Source organism: Copadichromis virginalis, linkage group LG2 (assembly GCF_057382275.1).
Source record: "Copadichromis virginalis isolate Kocher_CV1m ecotype Utaka linkage group LG2, C_Virginalis_male_GT1.1, whole genome shotgun sequence".
Lineage (NCBI taxonomy): Eukaryota > Metazoa > Chordata > Actinopteri > Cichliformes > Cichlidae > Copadichromis > Copadichromis virginalis.
In genome coordinates, this window is record NC_140619.1 from 6,616,763 (window position 1) to 6,642,818 (window position 26,056).

The 26,056-nt window shown below is 39.5% G+C and overlaps 1 protein-coding gene across 1 annotated transcript in view; it reads right to left on the reverse strand.

The window, feature by feature from the left end:
• The window catches only part of fstl5 (follistatin-like 5), a 200,923-nt gene that overhangs the window by 61,992 nt on the left and 112,875 nt on the right, over positions 1-26,056 (reverse strand). Inside the window, exons 7-8 of the mRNA XM_085469313.1 lie at positions 5,098-5,264; positions 670-684 (exon numbers count right to left, since the gene is read on the reverse strand). Of these exons, the coding sequence (XP_085325439.1) occupies positions 670-684; positions 5,098-5,264 (182 nt within the window). The remainder of the gene's footprint in view (positions 1-669; positions 685-5,097; positions 5,265-26,056) is intronic.

A 26,056-nucleotide genomic window follows, 5' to 3' on the forward strand; every position in this document is an offset into this window, starting at 1 on the left:
TCCTTATATAAAGTTTTGTATTTTGATTGTTTTTATGTTTGTAGGTGACTTATCTATGAATGCTTCATTGCAGATTCACTGCTTCGAATTGCCTTTTGAGAGGAAAGGAAAATGTTGGAAATGGATTGACTTAATCCACAGAGCTCACTCTCTAACTTAAGAAGACAGTTCCTGGAGAGAAATACAGCTGCTGAAGTTAATTTGTTTTGATGTTGCACCCATTGCAAACAAAATTCAAGTCACCTCTATCATAGCGGGAAAAGCTGTAAATGTCAGAGAGACATATTTCTAAATGTGACATAAAATACCTATCTGCACGGCTGACCACTACCAGGTATTTATTGGAATATATTACCCTTTAAAATAGCAATAAGGTGAAAGTATAATAGGCATGTAAAATTTGCTTTCCAACCTTACTTATGCTAATAATCCTAGTATCTTCTACTAGCTTAACACCTTTATTTAGGCAAGGTTACTTCTTTAGATTTAACTGTCCCATAAAAGTTTGCATGACAGTTCATGTGTAATATTTTCAGACTTTTTTGTCCCATCCCTGAGCTGACAGACATGATTTGTTGTCAGCACTTTACAGCTTTGTGGGCTTTTTTTGAGATGAAATAACAGAAAACGTGAATTGATGTCAGTTTGGTGAAACCAAAAACACCGTACCTGAGACGGGATCTGCTGGAAGAAAAACAGAAGTCAAAGATTTAGAGGTTCATTTCTAATCAAAGCATTTATGAAAGAGATGGATTCCAAACCAAAAAAGGGAAGCAAATAATAAAGTACCAACGTTTTCTTAGCCACTTATCCAAATGGGGTCTATAGCCTACTACCAGCTGTCAAGGGGTGGAAGTTAGGTCACCAGTCACAGAGTAACAGACAGAGAAAAATGGCTAATTTAAAATCACCAATTAACCTAACAAGCATTCCTTTGCACTGTGTGAGAAAACCGGTGCAAATCGAAGAACCCCACACATTGACAGGGAGAATATATACACACAACCAGGAGATTTGTCTTGGCACGTGCTCAGTAATTTAGGTACATTTCATCTCTTATCCATGAGACTTTTTCAGTCTCAGCTGATTGCAGGTTTCCCCAGTCTTATAAACAGTACAACTGCATAATGATCAAAATTATCATCATTATGTATCAATGAGCCACAAGCTCGGTTTCCTGATCATTGACATGCAAATTGTCATGAGCATTAATCAGTGGCCATGAGCATTACTCACAGAGAACTGGAGAATGGCTGAAATCACAGACTGCTTGAACTCTGAGATGGTCATTCCTTTTTACATAAATATCCGCTCAAACCAGAATTCCTTCCTCATCCTTTCATTTAAAGAGTGATGATTGATTGCAACCACTTAGCAGTGGTTACTTGGTTTCCTCAGTGCTTTTGGCACTAGTAAGTAGTAATCCTGCTGTGAACCTGATGCTTGCTTGAGGTGGACCATTTCTTGTGCATTGCATTTCGGGTTTGAAAGCCACAGAGACACAAAGTTTTAAAAAATATGCATCTCAACTCTTCCAACACTCGTGACATATATGAGATCAACAATGCTTTTCACTTGGGCAGCGAGTGTCCTCCTTTTCTCTTGGATCTCGTAACTCATCGTTATGCAGTGGTGGTAGTTTTGATCGTTATGCAACTGTACTGTTGATAAGCCTGGGGAAACCTGCAATCAGCTGAGACTGAAGAAGTCACTTGGATGAGTGATGAAACATTTGTACCACTGAAAATGTTGCATCCAAATAAATTCGATCAACTTTCTGGAAATCGGGAGTTATTAACCTGCCCTAGTGCTAACTCTTGCATCATCAAGGCTTAGTAAAAAAGGATAAATGCACTTGTCTCAAATATGAACATTTGCAGTTTTTGCAATTTGTTTCTTGTTTTATAGTGTTTAACTGTGGCATCACTTTAGGAGATATCAGCTATTCTCTCAGCAAACTGTCTGTTGAATGCACACTGACACGGCAGCAAGTCACCCAGAACAGACAGTACAGAATATGAGCTAAGCTTCCAGACCATATGATTGCTTTGCTAAATTACATGTTTTTGTAGCTATTTTAAAACAGGACACTGAGTTTCAGTTATTTCATGTATTATCTGAAATGTGTTATCACAAAACTTGATTGAATCATCTGTTAGAAACAGCACAGGAGTTGCATTCAATTAAAAAAAAAAAACAGCTGCTTAAGAATTATATCAGATAAATACCGACTTCAATGCATGTGATCAGAAAGGAGAATAAGAAACATTCTGATAAGCTTGTGCTGTTTCCTGTGTTTCATCTTCTCCTATTGAAGCTTTAATGTCTGTCTTCAAAACATGTCTATTTTTAAACATATGCATGTTTTTTATGATTCAGATCAAAGATTTTGGTCCTAATGAGATATGTTTCTATTGTGAAAGCACTAGTTTAAGTAGGACGTACTACTCTGAAAGCTGCTGAGAAATACTGTATACAAATCCCTTCTAAATACTCCTTTAAATAGATGGATTTTCAAACTTTTGAAAAATTACAAAAATGTCATCATCTGAACTTTTGCCAAAACCAAAGAGTCATCATCCCCAAAAGCAAATACGAAGGTACACGCACAAACTCTTGCACAGAGACATGCACAGTACACAACTGTGTCTTTGGCTTGGCCACTCAGGGAGGATTGAAATACTGACAGCCTTGGATGATGATGCAATAGCCAGCAACTGTCAACTTCACGGAATTACAGTAAGCTGCTTTGTCAGAATTCAGAGAGGCTCTATTGAACTCCAGGATACAAGCGCCCCGCTGGGATTAATGTGCAATTCACTAAGTCTGAGGGAAAAAAAATCTAAAATAACAACGTTCTAAAATTGGGAGGGCCTGCGAGATTACACAGCATAAATCTCCCATGTGTACTCACAGGAATATAACTCCAATTAAGGCTGGCATCAGATGCTCACAAATATTAACAGACAGCAATTATACAGAAATTGTCTGCAAGGCAATTTGGGTTTAGGGCTTGTGGATGCCAAATGCAGGCAAAATCCATTCTCCTCTCTGGAAAGAACAACAATGATTGACTGGATGTCTGAGGGCCAAAAATAAATCTGGAATGAGCTGCGCCTGTTCCACTGGTAGTTCCTCTTGATGCTGCGTGGCTTTCACACAGTATTCTGTTAAAAAGCAAGAGGCTGTTAGCATTCATGCTGATTGTCTTGCTGACACTGTTTAGTGTAAGTGAAGAGGTAATCTGAGCAACAGCAGAGGTTGTAAACTTGGGCGTTTTTAGGTACCAATAAAAAAAATCTAATCTGACAATCGCATACCCCGAGGATCAGACTAGATCAAGCTCTCTCAGTATGAAGTGCCAGATTAGTCCCTGTAGTTGTCCAACTCAGTTTCACTTCATGAAGCTGCACTGGCATCAACCCAACAGGCTGTGTGCACCATAGAGCGAGAGGCATAGCGAGTATAATTTATGTGTCAACATTTACCACAAGTACTATGAAGCCCTGGGGGTACCAAAGTGGGTTAGGGTTAATTAAAATGCAAACTGTCAACTCCGCTTTCTCCATGATGTGCAACTCAAACCTTGAGTTCTGTGGACGGACATCAAATTTTGATGCTTTCTCTAAGAGTAAGACGTTTGCAAACCACAAAAGGCAGAACTCTGATTACCAGCACAGCCTGTTCTCCTCCCTGCTCTCACAATAATGGGAAAAAAATGTATGAGTAGAAAAGGTGGAGAGATTTTTTTTTCATCTAAGTTCTGATGTAAAATCATAGCAATGCCCAACAGTTTTAAAATAGGTCATTTTTATTCCTTCGTCTATATGCTGTCATTTTTCCAAGCTATTGATGAACTCCAGAGAAAGCATTTCTTCATAATGAACCTCATTCAGTAGCAGAAGCTTTCATCCCTGAGCTGACATTTGAATTGAAACTACACCTGGGCAAGATCTGATACTGGTCACTGTGGAAACGGATGACAGTGCATGAAAAGCAGACAAAGACCACCTCTCGTTGAGATGCTGAACTCTGCCGTGTCTTCAGGCAAAATAAGAAGATGAAACAAAAAATGGTTTTGTTGAATCTTGCAAAACAAAAAACAAAGCAGTAAAACAGTTCTTGAAAAAGACATATGAAAAAGATCAAAGTCCAGGTTGACCTTACAAAAACTTGCATTTCACTTTTTTTCACTTCCATAAATCCTCTCAAGCGTTCTTGAGAAAAAAATCTGACTTACGTATGGGGTTGGCACAAGTTTCTATAATAGTTGCACATCACCTCCATCCAGCACCAGCACACTAGTTTAAAGCCAGTTGATGGTGCCAAGGATGACTGGCGACAGCTGGGCGCCTCTTACTCATTTTAAGGGTCATCAAGATTTAATGGTACATTAGTGGCTTCGCTGGGTTTCCCTTTATCTTCTTCGACAGTGTTGACTTAATTATGCACAGCAGTATCACACTCATCTTGGTCAGCCCAGACACATGGAGAGGAAAAGGGTAAAGCAAAGGAGCTGCCTCTGTACCTCTCTGTGTATCTCGCTACGTTAAGTATCCGTGCTCCTTTTGATGTGGATGAAAGTGACACAGAGGGCTGTCTGGGGCCGTGCATACAGATTAAAACGCCGACACATACGCACACGCAGTCTTTCACCAAGTTGTAAAAGTAGGTCCTTCCTCTAGGGCTGAACCCCTTCGGTATCCCCCTTCATCTTTTGTCTTTGTCTGAAATCCCAGCCCCTCCCAGCAGTCTCTAAACACAGACACCAGGAACACAAACTGACATTCCGGATTACTGTCAGGCCTACAATACAAAGCCAGTGCCAACAGTCAAATAAAATGCGCTGACAATCTGAGCCACTGCCAAAAGAATAAAGCTGAAATATGATGAGAAGAAAATATAGGAGGGATTTTTTTTGTGTAATTTTTTTTCCAAAAGGAAAAAAGTGACAGCCCTGCAAAAACTGCAAATTGGTGAGACTTGCTGCTGTGAAAATGCAATAATTAGAACTATTCAAAGTTCTATGCACATCTAACTAGATTGCATCTATTTAGAAACAATAAATTAAAGGCAGTTTTGACAGGTAGCTCTTACATTGATGTCTTCCAGATTCAAGGAGTTCAGATCCTGATGGTTTCTCTTCCACAATATAGGAGGTCTCCGTTCACCTGTGATGGCGCAAGTCAACACAGCACTCTGGCCCACGGTTACTGTTGTCACGCTGACTTTCTGGTCCTCTGGAAGGGTGAGCAGGTACGCATCTGTTGATGAGATAAACAGAAAAGTTTGAGTGACTGTCTTTGGCTCAATTTATGATTTTTGAAACATTTAACCTTCTGAGTAAAAGTAGCCTCTCTAAACTATGAACATGAAGGCTAACAGTAAAAAATATGATTCAACTCAGTCATCCTATATTTTTTCTGCATTGAGTACTCACGGGCTTTTCATTCTTCTAATGGCTCACAATTTACCCACTGAGATGTTTCAAAATTCATGGATTTCTCACATCTTTCTTGAAGCATAAAAATAAGACACACAATACAAGCGTGTCTCAATTAGTTGCTACCGTGCTATAGCGGGAGACACTTCTTTTTTTAAATATGCACCGAGGCAGCACAATTATTGCATTTTGCACAGTAATGAGAGGGAATTAAGTTTAACGTTCTGTAAACACTTTGCATAATTTATGTGAAGATACTTTAATGGAAGTTCTGCTTTATCAGCCTCTCTGCAGAGTCTGTGTCCACCACTATGTATTTCTTTTTTTAGCTAAAAGAACAAACCTGACACTCTTGGGAGGCACCAGTACTACTCGTCGGCTGACTACTAAAATCTCAACTGAAGCGTGGTGCTTTGTAACTTAAAGCTGGAATATTTTTTAACATGCTCAGTGTTCTAAGAGTTTAAAACATCTCCATGCTGTTGTAAAAGCCCAGGAGTACACACTTTCTGATGAAAGTAACATTGAAATCAAAAAAGAAAAAGGAAAAGAAAAAAATTCTCTATGTTCACAGAGGTTCCCCACAGGAACACAACCCCTCACCTCAACCAGAGTTAGTTTTTTGCTCGCTTCAGTATTTCTGCAGTACACCAAAGTGTTTAAAACCTCATTCTGATGATGATGAGACCAACACAGAGAGAATACTGCAAGTAAGTCAGATCGGGATTCGGGTAGCTTGGCGAGAGGTCACCATGGCTGAAGTTGTTTAATGCCTTGGTGCGTCCAGTATTTTGAAGAGACAACAAGTACAATTTACAGTCCAACTTTGCTGATATTATGTAATGTGGCCTGTGAAAGAATGCCTTTTAATCTTTCTCTTGGGTAATGAGCAATGGAGCAAAAGGAAACAGAGACTCAATTTGTTCTGCTCCTAAGGGCATGAAATACAAAACCTAATGAAAGAGCAGGTCCAACAGTGTTCACTTGTCACAGCCCAGAGAATGAGGATGAGAACACCTTCAATTACAGCATGACTCCTGTGGCCCTTTTACCAATGTCTGCTGATTGCTTTTTTTAACCTTCTCACTCATTTGCTGTGTTTGGTCCACTTGTTGTGTCTTTGAACTGTGAACTTGGCTAGCGTGTTAGATCCAAGCTAATCACACTGAGACCGCGTGAAAACTCATACTTCTTTTCAGTGGGAAGCTTTGAGTTAAGACTTCTAATCTCACATTTGGCCCAATGAAACCCTGTTTAAGCCCAGGCAAATCACTGCTAGGATTACATCAAAATTAGAGGATTAATGAGAGCCCTTTCTTCTGAGTGAAGAATAACTAAGTTTAAATGATTATACTGTTAGTGAAGTGTTGAACAAACTCTGCTGTAATTTATAAGGCTGCAGTTTCTTCTAGAAATTTTTTTCTTATTCAACTGCTGAAAAAGCGATTAAAAAAACACTGACTACCACTATAGCTCATTGGAGTGAGTCAGTGACCCGTATACCATTAGGCTATTGCATTAGTCTGTGCTTGAATAGATGCATTGGATAGATGAAAGAACAAAGACTCCTTAGCTACATCAGGAAGATGACCTATGTGCTTAGAGAATAACTCAGATAGCAAAAACCCAAGAAATAAGAGCAAGAAAATTAACCATTATGGAAGGATGGATTTCTGCACGGCATGTACCACCAGCAGATGGAAGAAGTGGCTGATATCGTAAAATCCTATCAATGGCTGGACAAAACTGGGCTGAAAGACAGCACAGAGGCCCTAATGATGCCAGTACAGGAATGAGCTCTCAACGCAAGATCAATAGAGGCTAGGGTCCACCACAGCAGCCAAGACCCGAAGTGAAGGCTGTGCAAAGATGCCCCTGACACAATTCAGCACATAACAGCAAGATGCTCAAAGTCTATATATAACCAGAACACCATAAACAAGTGGCTGGCATAGTATACGGGAACATCTGTGCGGAGCATGGCCTGGAAATTCCTCGCACAAAATGGGATACACCCCATAGGGTGGTTGTGAATGACCAAGCTAAGAGCTGGTGGGCCTTCCAGATAAAGGTAAATAAACTGGTGATGGCTAACCAACCGGTAGTGGTGGACAAACAGAAGGCCATAGTGATACATGTAGCTATAATACCCAGCTGACATGGTCAGCTAAATCTGTCATAACAACTTCAGGAAGATGGAACTCGCAAACCTAGAGGTATACCAAGGGCTGAGAGAGGAGATAGTAAAGATGTAGAAGATAAAGGCAACAGTAGTTGCTATCTATCTTCAGTAGATAAACTTGAAGGATAAACTTTAGATTTCTTAATAGTTTTTTATTTTGTTATATTCCTATGTGTGTCAGCACGACAATCCCCTAGGAGATGAAAATTAAAGTGTTTCCTTCTTAATAACAAATGATCTTGAACACAAATATTGAAGTTGAAAAGAAAAGAAAACATTCAAACTAAAACCTAAAAAGCAAACATATTTGCTCATTAGTCAGTCTCTTTTGTTGGTTAATGATAAAATGTCATGTGATGCCCAGCACAGACAGTATTTTTTCGACGGAAATAAATAATAAACCTGCCACTTGTTTTGATTTAGAAAAAGCATGGTGTAAATGATATATGAAAAGCAATAACCAGCTTCATAAACGATTGGAACATCTCCCCTGTGGACACCGTAATATGACAGTCATTTGATGGAACACATTTGATTAATTAAGAACTGCTTCAATGTAATAAAGACATGACAACAGTTGTCAGCGGGGGTGATATGAGAGCTGTCATGGATGGAAATAAATAATAATGACTGAAGGGAAATGGAAAAACATTTAGGAGCAAAAACTAGTTTTATAACAGCTCATTAGACATGTTTTTTATGCAGTGTTGATGTACACGGACAACTTCAGGTCAACAAGGGAAACACTGTTTCAGGGCTTACAGATGCACTGCTCTCTTTAGCTCACCTCTTCAGTATTTTTTCATGTTTCAGCAAAGTGGATCCACTGCCACAGGTAGCATATAACGTCTGCTAACATAACAATTTATGTCGCCCCCTTTATTTTAGGATATAAGACAAAGTTGTAAGGACCCTAAGTATGGCGCAGGGTTGGTAGACAGTAAAGATTGTGTAGGAAGGCCAAAAAAACTGTTTCCATTGTGATGTTTGCGGGCACACAACGACCCAGTGGCACTGGTCGTGTTTGCCATATACTCTCTCTCAAGAGCCTGAGGACATTACAGCAGAACTCATAGTGCACAACCCTGTAAATAAGTGCTACTGATGCAACTGTTGACCTATTGCACCCTCATTGTGTTTTCTTAAGAACACTGCAGGCTATATCAATGAAAACTGAAGCAGCAGCTCCAGCTCGTGTCACTCGCCTTAAATACTTAGAAGTTGTCAAAATGGAAGAATTGCTTCTGCTTTTAAAGCTATTAGTATCTAAGAGACAAGGTGACATTTTGCCAGGTTCACCAATTATTACTTTTCAGATGTTCCACAAGAGGTTTTTTTGGGGGTGTGTGTGTCACTGTTTTTGCTTAAGAATCACACAATTTGTCCACTGGTTTTTTACCTTCCGTCATAAATTTCTTTCAAATGCTTGGCAGGCAAATTTAAGATGACTATATATGCTTAAAACAGACATTTATCAGTTCAAACATTTGATTTGTACTCTTTGTACTACTACCATTAATAATTTAAGAGATCCATCCATTCGCTTCCGCTTATCCTTTTCAGGGTCGCGGGGGGCGCTGGAGCCTATCCCAGCTGTCATAGGGCGAGAGGCAGGGTACACCCTGGACAGGTCGCCAGTCTGTCGCAGGGCTAACACACAGGGACAGACAACCATTCACACTCACATTCACTCGCACATTCACACCTAGTGACAATTTGGATTAATCAATTAACCTATCCCCACAAGCTGCATGTCTTTGGACGGTGGGAGGAAGCCGGAGTACCCGGAGAGAACCCACGCAAACACGGGGAGAACATGCAAACTCCACACAGAAAGACCCCGGCCTGATGTTGGAATTGAACTCAGGACCTTCTTGCTGTGCGGCAACAGTGCTAACCACCGTGCCACCGTGCTGCCCAATTTAAGAGATCATTGCATTCTATTTTTATTGACAATTTGGTAAGTCTGGTTTATGTTTATCCTTCCTGTAATAAATGGTTATTTATTTTACTTCAACTTTGTTTCAATCAAAGTTCATGAGAAAATAATGGGCTGAGTCTGAGTGTACTTTTACCAAATTCATGTTACATTAACTATAGTCATAGCAACCCAAAATGAAGCAATCAAGGTGTCAGGTAAAATTAACAATGTCCAGAAGAAAACATAATTGGGAAAGTAAGAAGAAAAACAAAGCAAGGAAAACAAAACACAATAACATGACCCTCATGCAGAAAGCAAAGATTTAAGGAAAGTGGATCCTCAGTCACTCGTGGCCACATACCTCCTCCTACCCTGACACTGATAACAATATAGCCAGCAGATCAAGGAGCTACTTGGTGCTCTACATGGTGCTGAGGTGGTGGTGGGTGGATACACTGACAAAAATCTCCTTCAATAATGTCCTCCCTAACCATTCAATTATAGCACCCTTGTATCGTAATGCTTTTGGAATACGCTGCAAGCAACAAACTCGATTTGCTGCTGATCCCCAGGGGGATAGAAATCTGTGAAGGTATAGGGAGAATTTTAAGAAGAAAGTGGGCAGGCAGACAGGCAGGCAAGCTTTAGCTATTGGGTGGAGCAAGGGTGGGATGGAAGGGAAGGGATCCGACCCGAATGAGAAAATCCTCAGAGAAAGGGGAGTCTGGGCGGCCAGAGCCAGCTGAAAGCCTTCAGCGTGCAGGAGCTCCTGTGTTAAAGATTTATCAGTGGAGGAAGTGGCACCGGCTCCTCTTTTTGGTCTGATTTGAGGCCTGAGGGACTCAGCCCCCAGAGAAGGATCAACCTTCACCGTTCGACCTGTAATTAGTGATTAACGGTAAGGTCCAGACTTTTGATTTACTCTCCTCTGCTCTCAGAAGGGGATGTTGGTCAGTGGCACGGCACAAGGTAAATCACCTATTGCACTGGAGGCAACAAGCTTGTCAGGGAAAATAGGCTCTGCCTAGAGGACGCTGCAAAGGACCAGCTGCATGAAGACAAATTGCACCAAGGTTGCTTAGCCAACCCTCTTACTCCATCCTCTATCATGCTCTGTCGCCCTCTTTTTCAAATACATGCTCACTCGAGTTGTCTTTCTTCACCGAGTCTTTCATTCCTTTCTAACTTACTCCCTCGCTCAATCCTAATGACATTCAATATTACCAAAGCTGAACGTCTGTGTAGCCCCAATTGCTTTTGAGTTTGACATTTTGAAGAGGAGATAAAAGTATTTTTCCCTGATGCTCAGTATTCATAGATCATATGCATAGACTCAAAGGTAAAAAACACCCCCCCAAAAAACAGAATACACATTCATCTGAATGCTCTCTGATCTTGGATGGTTGACTTGATTTGTGTAAACTTTCTCCCAAAGCAAGAAGAATCGAGTCTCTGCTTCTGTGTTTTTGATATAGCGCATGAATGACTCTGTGGACTTGGATGTTTGGCAGAAACAGAAAATAGTTTGACTGGTGAAACATTCCCATGTCCTTTGTTTTCCCAAAGAAGATTCGTAGTTTTGCTTTTCATGTTGAACTGCTGTGGCTTATTGCGCTACTTAAAGAAAATAAATCGTTCCCTGTATAATAAGAAACAAAACACTAATCAGGTGACTTTTTATGCATTTATTAAGAGAAACCCACATTGCTGACAGGGAAACATTGCGCCTTTCCTTCATTCCTTACTTGGTAATGCAGAAACAACCTAGCTGTGAAGACCAAAAAGCAGTTTTTGACATCACTGGGAAAACTTGGTGAGAGAGTACAAATGAAAGGTTTAACATAACCATAATTGTTGTTCAGGGGAGAAAAAGATGTAGTCGGAAGAAAATTACAGCTTACAAGATTACCTACAAGAAGTTGACTGCATGTTATAAAAACCAATTATTCCAAAACAATCTTACGTAAGCTCAAAAAAGGCTGAGCTTACACAGAATATTTATATTATGACACTATGAAGCATTTTTTTACAGTTCTCTCACCAAACTGCCATAGATAGATTGGCGACCTGTCCCGAGAGTACGTTAAAACAGCTGGGATAGAGACTGCGACCCTGAATTGGATAAGTGGAAGAGAATGGATGGATGGATGGATGTGAAGTAATAATGGCTCTCTTATTTCAGTATATTCTTTATATTAATAAGTATGTGTACACAGTAGCAGTGTCTTCTTATTCCACCAGAGCTGCTTTTCATTACTGTGTCTTATGCGATGCCTTGCTTTTTCCAAAATTGCTTTTCATTGTGTTTTGTCCTTAATTCTTTATGCAAAATGGGGAAATTATTTAATAATTTTTCAAAGAATGAATAAGCAGACAGGAAAATATAAACAGATGCAGACATGGGACTTGTTAACTCATCATCACGTACTTGTAATTAAGATCTTCTGAGCAGATCTTTTGAGCTTAGACGTTGATAACTGTAATCGATATTGTCAGAGGCAGCTGTACTTAACGTTTGCACAGGTGAATTCTGCAAAATAAATAATAAATTTGGGTTTGTTTACATGGAAAACACTGCAGCTCAACTTCAGGTCAAAGAACAACGAGCTGCCTTTTATGATGAATCTGTGCTTGTAAGAGATGATTATATAATGCACAGCTATAGGGGCGGCGTCTCAGCATCTCGTGTCACCTTTCACCATCTTGTGAAGGAGGATAAATAACTGTGCTTTTGCAGCTTGCTAAAACCATCTTAAATATGCAAAAAAAATTACAGGTATTAGGTAAAAGGTGAGAATATTATTATTATCACCTTCAACCCTCCTCCCACGAACATTCTAAACATCAGGATGGCTTTAAAACAGTCACAAATGGCCTTTGTGAGTGCATTACCTCTGGCTGATCAGCCTCTAGTCTGTTTCCAAGCTGCTGGTAGAGATCCTGAGGGACGGCCTGCATTAGTATGCTACAGAGTTTAAGAGGATGTCTAATTGGACTAATTTTATCACAGCTACCTTGTGGAAAACAAGTAATGAAAAAAATCCTCCATCTTCCTGCTATAAGTAAATCACACGGCACTTAAGCTACAGCATAAGAGAGGCTATATTTCAATGACTTCTTATTTCTTAAATATAAAAGCCACTAGGCCACTAATGCTGCTGACTCCAGTATGTGCTGATGCACTTTACTGACAAACATCAGGCACCAGTTTGTGTGTTAAAGGGGCAGTATACACTTCCACCCAACTGTCTTGGTTTCTGCTAGTTTTTCAGCAACATTACAGCCAGGCCTACACCTTCAAATAGATGACAGGAGATGTTAAATGCTGAGAGAAGCAAATGAATGCAGCAACCCGTTTATGCTGAAACATTCCTGACAGCCAGAAAAGCAAGTTGAACCTTTCTCGCTCAGAGAGCTGTAGAACTTATTGTAAGAAATTTCTCCTCACTGGGAATTTAAACCTGACCCATCAGTGGCACATGAACAGTAGTGAAGAGTTAATTCATTGAAACCCCACTGTTTCCAACCTCGTTGTGCACAGGACTAGCTGCCATGGAGAAACATGTTTCACAAGTAAACTTACTGAGTACCTTGTGCCCACTGAATCAGCATAGTGAAACTGCAAAGCTCATACTGAAATTGGTAATGTATTGGGGTGGCAGGGGGGGCTGGTCTCGCTTGTCCCCCCACAGTGTTGGTTTGCAGGGTGATGAGTCATGTCAATGGGAGCGCATACATAGACAAATTATACCACACTATCCATCCATCCATTCGCTTCCGCTTATCCTTTTCAGGGTCGCGGGAGGCGCTGGAGCCTATCCCAGCTGTCATAGGGCGAGAGGCGGGGTACACCCTGGACAGGTCGCCAGTCTGTCGCAGGGCCAACACACAGGGACAGACAACCATTCGCACTCACATTCACTCGCACATTCACACCTAGTGGTAATTTGGATTATCCAATTAACCTATCCCCACAAGTTGCATGTCTTTGGACGGTGGGAGGAAGCCGGAGTACACGGAGGGAACCCACGCAAACACGGGGAGAACATGCAAACTCCACACAGAAAGATCCCGGCCTGATGTTGGAATTGAACTCAGGACCTTCTTGCTGTGCGGCAACAGTGCTAACCACCGTGCCACCGTGCTGCCTTATACCACACTAATGGACTAAAAAGTACTTTACTCGAGGATTACTTCAAATTTAAAAAGTACATCAACTTCTTCTTTTAATAAATTCTGGAGATATAGCAGAAACATGTTTGAAAATGAGCCACAAGTTATGAAACCATTTTAGCACTTGAATGAAATACTCAGCAGGGGTTTTGACAAGCAACAGTCAGACTATCCATTAACTCTCACTCTACCATGGGTGCTGACTAACAGCAAACTTGACTTAATGGAAGCAGCTTTTCCTAGAAGAGGCCTGGCTGATGGTTTGGATGTCTAATTATAATCTTCAGAGAAGTAAAGGGTGTAAGTCAACTAATTTTCAAGCCTGGCAAAGTCTGTATTACACCACGCGTGGGATAACACATGATTAGAGGTGGACTAGGTTAAAAAGAAAAAGAATGTGAATAAAAACAATTATAATAAAAAAGAAACAAGAAAAGATAATTAATAAAAACCAAAAGGAAATCACAACTGTACAGCCAGAATTGTTATGCTCCTCCAAATCAATTTTAAAAAGGCTAATAAGTTTGAGCATTCACTCTAGCAGCTAATTGGAAATGGTTTCTCAAGTGAATCTAGTATTTGCTCAAACTTAGGTTAACTTTAATTGATTTATATTTTTTAAATTCACTGACAATATTTGGTTGGCAACATACAGCAAAGAAAAAAAAAGGAACTTGGCATTGGGTCAAAAAAATAAAGGTATTACACAAGCAATGTTTCGTTATAACAATTAAGTGAGCAGCTTCACTGAAACACTCGTCCTTGTCACAACTATTTTTTTTAAACCAAGAAGTCCACTCTGCAATTTCCCTTTAGGTAACAAGCTTTTGGAATGCCACCAACACAACAACCAGCTTAGTTGGGTAAAGAGTTGGGTAAGGAGTAATACATGACTCAGTTAAAAAAAAAAAACAAGATTATTTTTTAAATGACACTCATCTTATTAAGGATTCAAAAATAACTACACATAACAGATATTACGGAAGGCTATTCATGTTTTATGTGTCTAAAATAACAAAAATATGAGCTGATATATTTTTAAGTCACTAATTTTCTGCCTTAAAAATCTGATGTGGGTTGGACTCTACTAATGAAAGAAACACTCATCTCGATGTTTCAAACAGATAAATAAAATCCTTCTCCTCCCGCACAAAGCTTTGAATAATCAGGCCCCATCTTATCTAGACCTATTGATACTATATGACCGATATAGAGAATGTGCCTTTCACCTACTTGTGGTTCCTTTTAAAGTAGAAAGGGAGGCAGAGCTTTTAGCTTTCAGGTCCCTCTTCTGTGGAAACCGCTTTCAGTTTGGATTCAGGAGATAGACACACTCTTTACTTTCAGGATTAGGTTTAAAACTTAACTCTTTGATAAATCATATAGCTAGGGCTGGATCAGGTGACCCTAAATCCTGCCTTAGGTATGCTGGAATAGACCTAGGCAGCCAGGTGCTTCCCATGATGCACTGTATATAAAGTACCTTTTGATTTGTTGTAATGTGATGCTATGTCGATAAAATTTAACTGAAAGGATTTCAGAAAAAAATATATAACATTATGTAATTACATCTTTTATAATGTCTACGGCTGGCAAAATATTACAGTATGTGAATGACCACGGCAGACCCGGTGACATATTTATGCTTTGCAGCACACTTTATTTCAAAAACGGTTGCTGTACATCCACACACTGAGCTGCAGCTCTCCCACTGCCAGCTCAACATAACAACAACCACTATAACAGGACCCGGTGCAATACTTAAGTCGGCGAGGCATGATTGCAGATGCCGTGCAGGTGCGTACGCCTTCCCTGCACGGCACTGCAGGCCACGCCCCGCCATATAGTACCACAGCATTATCTTAGAACACAACTGGATATTGCACTAATATAACAAAACGCACTCATAGCTTACTTCAGGTGTGTTAACATGTGTCTGGATTATTCTTGCACTCGAAAAATGTATTGTTAATTTTGACCATCCCCCAAAGCACAATAACCAGGCTTGGATTCTTTTTTTAATGTTTTTATAATATAAAACGCTTTTGTTTAACAAGTGGACAGAAATAGGCTTTTGTTAAAGTAACACAGATTTATTGCCTTAACTACATACTGATCAATCGTGCTAAAATGCAGTCAGCTGCCCAAGGCTCATTTTGAACCAGGAAAAATCATGCTGTAGGTAGTTGGATATGGTGGATAACCCCTACATGAATACACATCATGTGTTTTGATGCAGACAGTAGAAATTCTTTCTGTGTGAGGATCACAAGAGTAATATATGATAGCTCACGTTACAGTCCATCTTAGCTTCCCACCAATCCCTCAGGAGGCCAGCGGGCACTCCAAGGCTTTTTAGTCTCAGCAGAAATCAAAGAGGTGGTTATATTGGATGTGTGTTCTGTCAGCAGGTGTCATGGTTCAGATCAATATGTTGATAACCAAGGAGACTGGAGTATGTCATTACTATGAATCAGTCAACTATTGTATATTCTATTAACTACATACTGCATCCCACATTCTTTAAATAAACCACCTATTTCTATCATGCTAACAGGATGTTTCTTTTCCAAATATTTATTTATAAGTGATGTATGTATGTATGTATGTATGTATGTATGTATGTATGTATGTATGTATGTATGTATGTATGTATGTATGTATGTATATATTGTACTATTCTTAGTTAGCGTATTGTCTGTCTTGTCTTAATGTTGGTTTAAAATGGAGCACTGTAACAAAAATAATTTCCCCCAGGGATCAATAAAGTATTCTGATTCTGATTCTGATAACCCAAAGTAGGGCAAATACAGTTTACAGTTGAAATGTAAGAAAGGGACTCAAATCTGTATAATGTCTATGGACCTGAGAGGGGGGTTTGTTAGAGATAGATTTTCAAACTAAAGTTTGCCTCAGGCTGCATTCATCCAGAGAGATCTTTCCAAATACTTTCAAATTCATTTTCACTGTTGTCTGCCAAGCAGTATGCCTCAAGATTGCATTCAGTAGGTGTTCCCAAACTAATAACATTTAAAGTGTGCGGTGCACAGGCAAAGCACATTGTGATTGTACAGCCAACTTCAAAGAGCTTAAAAAGCTCACTAACACAAGGATTCAGTCTCTGTGTGAATTGCACGCATCAGCTTTCAAAAGCCCTCAATCTAAAAGCACCCGACTTGGCTAATCTTAAACCACCCTTTAGACACTGTCCATTCTTTCAGCTTGTGGATTTGGTTCCTGAATTTAAATACAACAAAAGTTTATTTGCAAGTGCGCAAAAGAGTGTAAAAAGTCTACAGTAGTACTTTTTTCTATGTGCCTTTTGAATTGGCGTAGCACCTTCTGCTGTCCTCAGTTGCTTACTGAGGTTTTTTCTTTCTGGTAGTTGTTTAATTTGAGTAAAGCAAAGAAAGAGATGGATTTCCACAATACGGGGAATATTTATCTTCTGCTATTCCACAGAGGAAAGTATCAGACTTAGCATTAAAGCAGAAAGTATCCTACTAACTACATATATAGTAGCAAGCGTGATACATTTGCCACATGTGCAGGCAGCAGCGTCTTCTTTTAAAAATAAAATAATTCAAGTGCTGCTACTGTATACTGACTAAACATGGCATAAAATTTGCACTTTACAACAAATGCCATAGTGCAGGTATAACTACTGTATGTACTGTATTATAGATTTTGTTACAACACATTGATCTGTACATATGGTTTTTGACAATAAAGATGACTTTGACTTGACATTCGTATTTAGTGAGACATGTATATTTACCATAGTTGAGTTTATTTTCATGTTGTATTGCTATAAGATTCCTTATATATTTTGCTCTACTCTAATATGACAGATGTTACTGTATATATCATTTTGCACATGTAAAAGAGCACTGCCAATGCTAAACAGTCTTCTTCTCTCAAAGGAAACATTGCTGCTGGACTAAAACAGCTCATTTGTAGTTCAGGTCTTTTTCTGTCTCCATCACTATGTGAATGAAACTATTTGCTGCAGTTGCAGCATTTTAAAACAATCAAAAAGTTGAGTTTTTTTGTAATGCCAAAATGAATCAGAGCAGACTGGGCTTTTTGGAAGACAGATATTAAAGAAACAGACTCTAAAACTGAGTGCTGCAGATAAAGGATGGCAAGATGTGGTACAGTATGTAAAAGATAACTAACATAGTTTAAGCATGTAAAACTTTTCTATGAGACCCCAAAATAAAATCAAGGTGCCTGGTAATGAGCATGATGCGGGTGCTTCAGTGTCTGTGCAATGTATTTTGTCACTCGTGCGCCAAAAGTTAATGACACTTTGTGATAGATGACACCTTATCTATTTACCCATGATGCACTGAGCCATCATTCACCAAATTATTCAACGATGACATGGTACTCACTATCAGCAGCATGGCAGACATCATTCATATCTGTAACATCATCTAATTAAAAGACATCACTTCTGCCAGACAGTTTCCTTACTGCTAGCTGAAGCAAATTGATTCTCAACCCCCTTCCAGTGTATGCAAAGCAGGAATGAATAATGCATGGACATTAGAATCTTATCTTCTGTCCTGACAAACAATGTTGCAATACTTTGAATATTCCATAAAGGTGTGCAAAGGGTCCTTATTAGCGCAGCAGTCAGACAGGTGTCGTTTTCATGGAGAGTCATTCTGCCTTTACTGCTGTTCATTTCCAAGCCACACCATAGTTCTGGATACACTGAGCCAACGGATTTACTTTATGATCGTGCTCAGTTTACGATAGCGCTTAAGGTATTTGCATAGATATTATGTTGGCAATGAAGTGAGAAACTATAACTTTACAGTGTAGTTTTACCCCAAGCTCTGTGACCAGGCTCTATCAGGCTACAACCTACAAGTCACTGAAATAAATGTTCAGTGCTCTGACTCAGATTTATACTGGAGATGCCTGTTATTGCAGCATTATCAGCAGCTGCGCACCAGCCCACTCAGATTAAAAAAAGAAGAAGAAAAGAATTAAGTATGTTTCATTATATAGCTGCTTTCTACCTGTGCACAGACAGAACACTATCAGCAGTAATAAAATAGATTAGCCATGCTCAGTAAAACTGATTGATTTGTGTTTTTAGTAAGTTCAATATACTATAAAAAATAATGCTTTTCCAATTAGCGTTTATGTTGCATGATTGTGAGCATCAGGGCAAAATACAGTATGCAGCCTGGTGATCTACCTGAAATATATATTTTGGGGAGTCTGGGTTGTCTTCCCAGTTGAATGAACAGGTATCCCCCTCGTCTCAAGACACAGTATAATGGACATGTCCCACGTTTTGTTTTTCAAAAGTCAACAAGACTTTTTTTTTTTTTTTTTTACCTCAAATCTGGATTTTATTAAATGGTGAAAAAGGGTGACTACTGTCACCATGACAATCTTCTACCAATCAAAGCAATTGCAAGGAGCTTTTCAGAGCTAACTCTCCAGTTACACCGGTGTAACTGGCAAGTTAGCAATCAAACCTAACTCCAGCAATCACTTGCCAACCAGTCTGGTTTTACACATTTTTCTCTCTGGTGTGAAAAGAGAGATTCTGTTTTTCTGTGAGGTTGTTTAAATATCTTACTTGTTCAGTTTGAGATGAATTTTATTTAAATATACACTTATTTATACTTATATGTTGATCTCCCCAGTTTTACTGACGCTGACTGAAAGCTAGAAGGCCACGCAACATCACCTTGAAATTACTTAGCAAACTAACAAAGTCACATTTAAGCTTAAAGAAAAAAATCTGCTGTAGTAGATCACATGTTACTTGGTTTTACATTGCAAAAAAGATGGATGTAGGTTTTCAGGTTTGAAAAGTAAAGCGCAAATGGAAGTGACTTAAAAGACTCGCAAAAAGACCAGTTGTATAAAGATCAACGTGAAAATGACCCTTGGCTCCCTTGCTCTGTGAACTCTGTAAAAAATGAGAAAGGAGGATGTCCTCATTTACCAACCACTTGATATTCACAAGTCATTACCCAATAAGCGTAAGGTTCCATAGCCAGATCCATCCTTCACTTGTCAGATCCAGCTCCAAAAGATCAAAATACCAATGTCTGATGTCATGTTTGCTACATCTATCTTTTATACTGCCTATGGTTTTAAACCTTTACTCCCTAAACACCAACTAGGAGTAGCACTTGAAGCTCTTTTCTGAATTGAGCGGTTTTTGTCATGTTTCAGGTCTGCTTACAGAACAAAACGATGGGTTTGCATCAAATGTTTGTGATTAAATATTTTAATACTAGCTCCCCTTATTGATTCCTCCATAGTTAGAAAGATGTATTTCTATAAAATTAACTACTTCGCTGCTTCTCAACTTGAAGGAATGGCAGTGGATTGGGGTGTTGGCTTTCTGGTCAGTATCTAGAAGAAAGACACTTTATACTACACTAGAGTTACTATCACCTCTCTCTACTGACTATATGATAGATAAGTACATTTACATAGAAATTAGGAGAACTAAATTCTTCAGTCACGCTGTTAAGTCTCTAGAGATGTTGGTCTTTTTATCATCATTTCTTTCTGAGCTGTGGGCCTATCTTGAAAGGATGGAAGTATTTAGGAGAGAGAAACAGGTTTGGACATGAATAGAGTGAAGAAGCACAAGCTGAGTACTACCATGACCTCCAGGTATGTAATGCACGTCAGTAAACCAAGTATTCAATATTGAGTGTTCGGTGAAGAGAGTTGAATTCCTTTGAGCAATCTGATACTGCCCACATGGGATGGAATAAAAAAACAAAAATCTTTTTTGCTTTATATGTATTTCTATCTCACACTGAGATATACACAGGAAAATGAGTATGTTACATGAGAACTTTTACCACTGAAAGTATTGTGGATTTATTTCTGTTTGTTTTCTATATTAATATACTCAGAAATCCTGAGTTGTTGACAAAGACACATTACTTCAGCTGTGCTAAGCATATTGTTTATTGATTGCCTCTGTAACTATTAACATCAATATAGAAGCAATTTCCAGTAAAGCGTCTTAAAAAATAGCTTATCCAAAGATTAATTCTGCACTTGGATAATTATCCGCTGTCGCTAAATAGTAACATAAAGTGGCACGCAAGGATAAAAAAAATGAAAAAGTCTAAAAGAGGAGTAAGGCAGGTTGAAAGAAACTCCATCACAGAGTTTATTTACTCACATTAAATATCCTATTTCCTTGTGAGCAGTTAAGTTGGAAACTTGAGAAAAAAAAGAATCCTCTGAAACCTAAAAAAGGAAGAGACAGAGCAACTCAACTCTTCAAAGAATGGGGTTCTGTGTTTCTGTGACTTGCCAGAAGGGGTTTCTCTCCCACACATTCATGTATGATGTGGAATCCAGCAGACTAGATGAGACTCTTGCACTTTGTCATTTGCTCCTGTGACTTTTTTTTCTTGGTCTCCTCTTGGCTGTAGCTCAGGTGGCAGAGCAGGTCAGCCACTAATCAGAAGGTCGGTGGTTTGATCCCAGGCTGCCTCCTGGCTGCATGCCAAATATCCTTGGGCAAGATACTAACCCCATGTTTGCCTACTGGTGGTGGTCAGAGGGCCCGGTGGCGCCAGTGTCCGGCAGCCTCGCCTCTGTCAGTGCGCCCCAGGGCAGCTGTGGCTACAATGTAGCTTGCCATCGCCAGTGTGTGAATGTGTGTGAGAATGGGTGAATGACTGAATGTAGTGTGAAGCACTTTGGGGTCCTTAGGGACTAGAAAAGCGCTATACAAATGCAGGCCATTTACCATTTACCATTCCTCTAGGAAATGCTTCAAATACAAAGGGCTGATAAGATGAAGGTTGATTATGAATTCTCTCCCTCTGCTAAATGTGTCAAGCCAGCCAAATGTCAGAAGATATTCTGTCAGAGGATATTGAGCTGACTGAAAATGTCAGACAGGGAGGAACCGTGAATAGGAAGGAAACAAAAGACAGAAACTGGTGCACATGTGTTAGTGTGACTCAGATATCACACAGCACCTGTTGTCTTTATGCTGCCTAATGATGGAGATTTGGATTGAACTACTGTTTCTAAGAAGTTGTGACCTGCTTTCTTTTGAACCATTTCCACTTTGAACTCCTTCAATAGTACAACACAGTTGGCAACAATCTGCAGGTCTCAGTGAGTAAACTTTGGCAAGACATCACATATTTCTCGAGGTTTACCACAATCCTAACTTTGTAATGGCCAAAAGAACAGAAACAGGCTGTCAGTTCAAATGTTAATAACAAGTTAGGTCCTTCTCAGATTTCAAAGAAAAACTCAAAGCCTAATTAACTGCATACATAAAACTGTTCAAAAAGAGTTATAAAAAATATGATCTTCTCGAACTATAAAGAAAAGGAAAATATTTAAATTAAGTGAATGTCTCCATTTAAAAAACAAACAAACAAAAAAAACTCATGATGTGATATTATAGTATATAGTATATCGGAAATCTGTTCACTATTTTTATTACAAATTATATCAGTAAGGAAGCTGACTAAATATTAACTGATAATTTATGGCAAAGGGGTGGGATTAAATAAGTGTTTACTTCTTCCCACTCCCTTTCAACATGTAAATTAATCAGAACATTTTTTTTGTATGTAATTTGTATAGCATTTTTTCTTTCTTATTTTCTTTTCTAAATGTACTTGTATATTGTTCACATGTTGAAATAAATTACTGTTACGACCCGGCTCAAAAGCCGCAACATAAAAAAAGGAGATGAATAACAGAGTGTGGGTGAGAAGAGGTTTCATCCTAAAATGGAAAACCAGGTTGGCTAAAATGGCTGGTGCCACCAAGGCAAAGACTAGTGCACTGCCGGAATGCTTGCCTCAGGTATGCTTTTATCCACACCTGACTAGGTGTGGCCAATTAGCACCAGCTGAAAACACTGAGACGATTAGAAGCTGCAGAGGGACGTAACACCTCCTCCCTTAAAAGGGTTCCTCTAGGACCCTTAAATTTATTAAAAGCCCCTCTGAAGCCTTCAGTTCCTTGACCCACAAACCTGGAATAAAAGTTAAAGCTAACAGAAGCACAGTGTTCACGTTATAGTTGGCATCTCTAAGCATGGATGGGCATGAGGATTTGAAGTTGCCACACTGAACAGACAAAAAGTAACATGTGACCAACACAAAGGAGCACAACAGTCAAACCCAAAATGATTACCTGATCTGCTACAACACAAAACCAAAAGTAGCAACAAATAATCACAACCAAGTGATCTGTTGTCTCCACCACACAAACAGTCACATACAAGTGGCCCTATACCACAACAAGTTACTTTAATCCAAAAAGTTCAGTAAATCAAGCACACCAGTGACCAACCACAAACTGGAGAGCTATGGCCACACAATGATCACATCAAGGGTGGCTCAGCACCCCACAGTGTTATTGCCATCACCTGGCCAACAACACTCACAAGTGATCCAACAAAATAGCCATATTCCCCACAACACTAAAAGGTCACATCACAAAACACTCACCTCACAAGGATCTCATTAGCATCCATCAACACTGACATATGCACACACATGGCGTACACACAATGCCAACTTAAAAACAGCCTACCTGCCTCAGCTACAGACCATGATCATGAATGGTCTCAAACCTCCTACCGAGTTTGGTGCCACTGATTTACTATGTGCAACTCCCAGCCTAAAACACTAAAAACAACAAAACCCTTACTTTTCCTACCCTAGTCTTCAGTGGTGTACCAGGCTCGAGGCAACTTTAAACGCGAACTCGAGAGCAGGCAGCAGACCAGAGATACAGTCTCCTACCAAACTCTGAAGCGTACCCCCACCCAGGATAGCCACCAAACACAATAAACTAAAACAATAAAGCAAAACAACAAACAAGTGCTTCGATGGAAGGGCAGCACAGCCACCCAGCTGAAACACACTTACTAAAGGGAGTTTGCACAATTACAGTGACCACCATCACTCACCCACTTAAAAGCAAAACAAACTGACATTCAGTCTCCACTAAAATGTCCAAATATCCCGGACGAGCCCCCACTTATGTTACGACCCGGCTCAAAAGCCGCAACATAAAAAAAGGAGATGAATAACAGAGTGTGGGTGAGAAGAGGTTTCATCCTAAAATGGAAAACCAGGTTGGCTAAAATGGCTGGTGCCACCAAGGCAAAGACTAGTGCACTGCCGGAAAGCTTGCCTCAGGTATGCTTTTATCCACACCTGACTAGGTATGGCCAATTAGCACCAGCTGAAAACACTGAGAGGATTAGAAGCTGCAGAGGGACGTAACAATTACCAATCAATCATATTTCTTTTATGAAGACCAAAGGTTTTACACACGTTAAAAAAAATTGCTTATGTCCCAGGAAAACCAGAACCATCACAGGTGACCCCGTGCGCCCCGTTCACCACCTTTTTGACCCGTTGCCCTCTGGTCAATCAGGTCCCTCACCTCCAGACTCGTAAACAGGTTCTTCCCCTTGGCCATGCAGACTTTCAATAAACACTATCCCTGACAACCCACCCCTGCCCACCCACCTCAATAATCTAAGCCATGGTCTGAGAACCCTCATCACTCAGACCCCTCACACTAGAGCTGGGCGATAGAACGATAACGATATGTATCACGATAAAACTTTTACTCGATAGAGAAATTAAGCTATCGCGATAGACCTCGCCGCTCCTGTCCTCTTAAAAAAAAAAAAAAAAGGTCAGCCAATCCAAATCAAGTAGCGCAGAGCCGAACCAATCACAGCCGCAGCGTCACGTCGCGTGACTTGTTACGTACAGCACAAGTGCCAAGCCGCACGTGTGTTTGTTTGGGAAGCAGCCAGCGGGTAATGGAGCCAGCGCGTAATGGAGGAAATGAGTGTGCCGACTAGAAAAATCAACCGAGCGTGACCGAAGAGAAAACAGATGATGGTTCCAATGCCGGAGAGATTGTCGAACGGAAGAGCCATAGAAGTTCCATAGTGTGAAGGTATTTCGGCTATTTCAAGTCTGACAAAAAACAGAGTAGCGTGCACTGTAAATGTGCCGAAAGCAAGTCTGGAAATACAATAAACTGGTGCATGCGTCACACTGTGCGCCACGTTATTGTTTCGGTGAAATGAATTTCTACAATACTGTTACTGTTAATTCTACTCTCTGCAGTGTTTAAATGCTTACATATACACACAGTTACTGTCCCTCCACACATACGACTCGGTTCTGCTTCTATGCCCCAGCTTTGTTTACTTTTTCCCACCGAGGCTTCTAGACTTCTGATTGGCCAACATTTCTGCACGGTTAGGAATCTAGCGCCACCTGCTGCTTTGGCATGTTCATAGCAGCGTTTTCCTTCATTTCTGCCTTTATGTGTGGACGGGATTATTTTTTAAAACGAAAACGGAAAATCTCCGTTTTCAAAAATACCCGTGTACGTGTGGACGTAGCCTCAGTGTCTGACTGGAAGCGCTAATTCATCATTCGGCTTTTGTCAGACTAAAGTAACTGTTAAAACTGTTTGAAAAGCTCAGCTATACAACAAGGAGAGATTGAGAATTTCCTTTTAGTTCTCAGTTTATTTGATATTGACAAAAGTTAGTCAATTTTGTCTGTTCTTCTGTAAAACAAACTAAGATTTATTTTTAGAATTAATATTTTGTTTCTAAGTGGAATTGACAATTTAGTCTGTTTCGTTTGTTCTATTTTGAAACTTAAACGCTTTAGCAGCTGCCTTTTGTGTAGTTTGCAATATTTGCCTTTATTTATCTGAAAAAGTCTCATGTTCCTTAAGTACATCTACCCTGTTGAACTTATTATGGGAAATAAATATTTAAATAAAAACAAGCTGCTGATTATTTCACATTTTACTTGTGAGCAACGGCACATTTAAATCTTACAAATATAGTTATTTGGCTTATATCGTGATAGATATCGTTATCGCCTGAAATGAAAAAAACATATCGTGATATGAAAAAATCTCATATCGCCCAGCTCTACCTCACACACAGACTCTATTCAGACTACGTTTTTGCTTTGCACTCATTGTTCTCTAATGTGTGCCTTTCTCCTATTTTTGTATATATTTCTTTTGTTTTGTATACATCCCTCTTGATTGTATATATTTCTCCTATTTGCCATTTATTCCTGCTGTCTACTATTTATTTTTTATTCCAGCACAGTTGTATGTGTACTTGTTGTAAGTGTGCAAGGACAAATAAAGGGCTATTCTATACTTTTATGCTATTAAAAGAAGAATAAAGAAGAAATGAGCATCAGTATCAATGAAATATGAGTATACACATTAATTATGTCGTGGCATCTGAGAGATTTTTTTTTCCAGGGTTTCAATTTACTCTCTGTTTTCT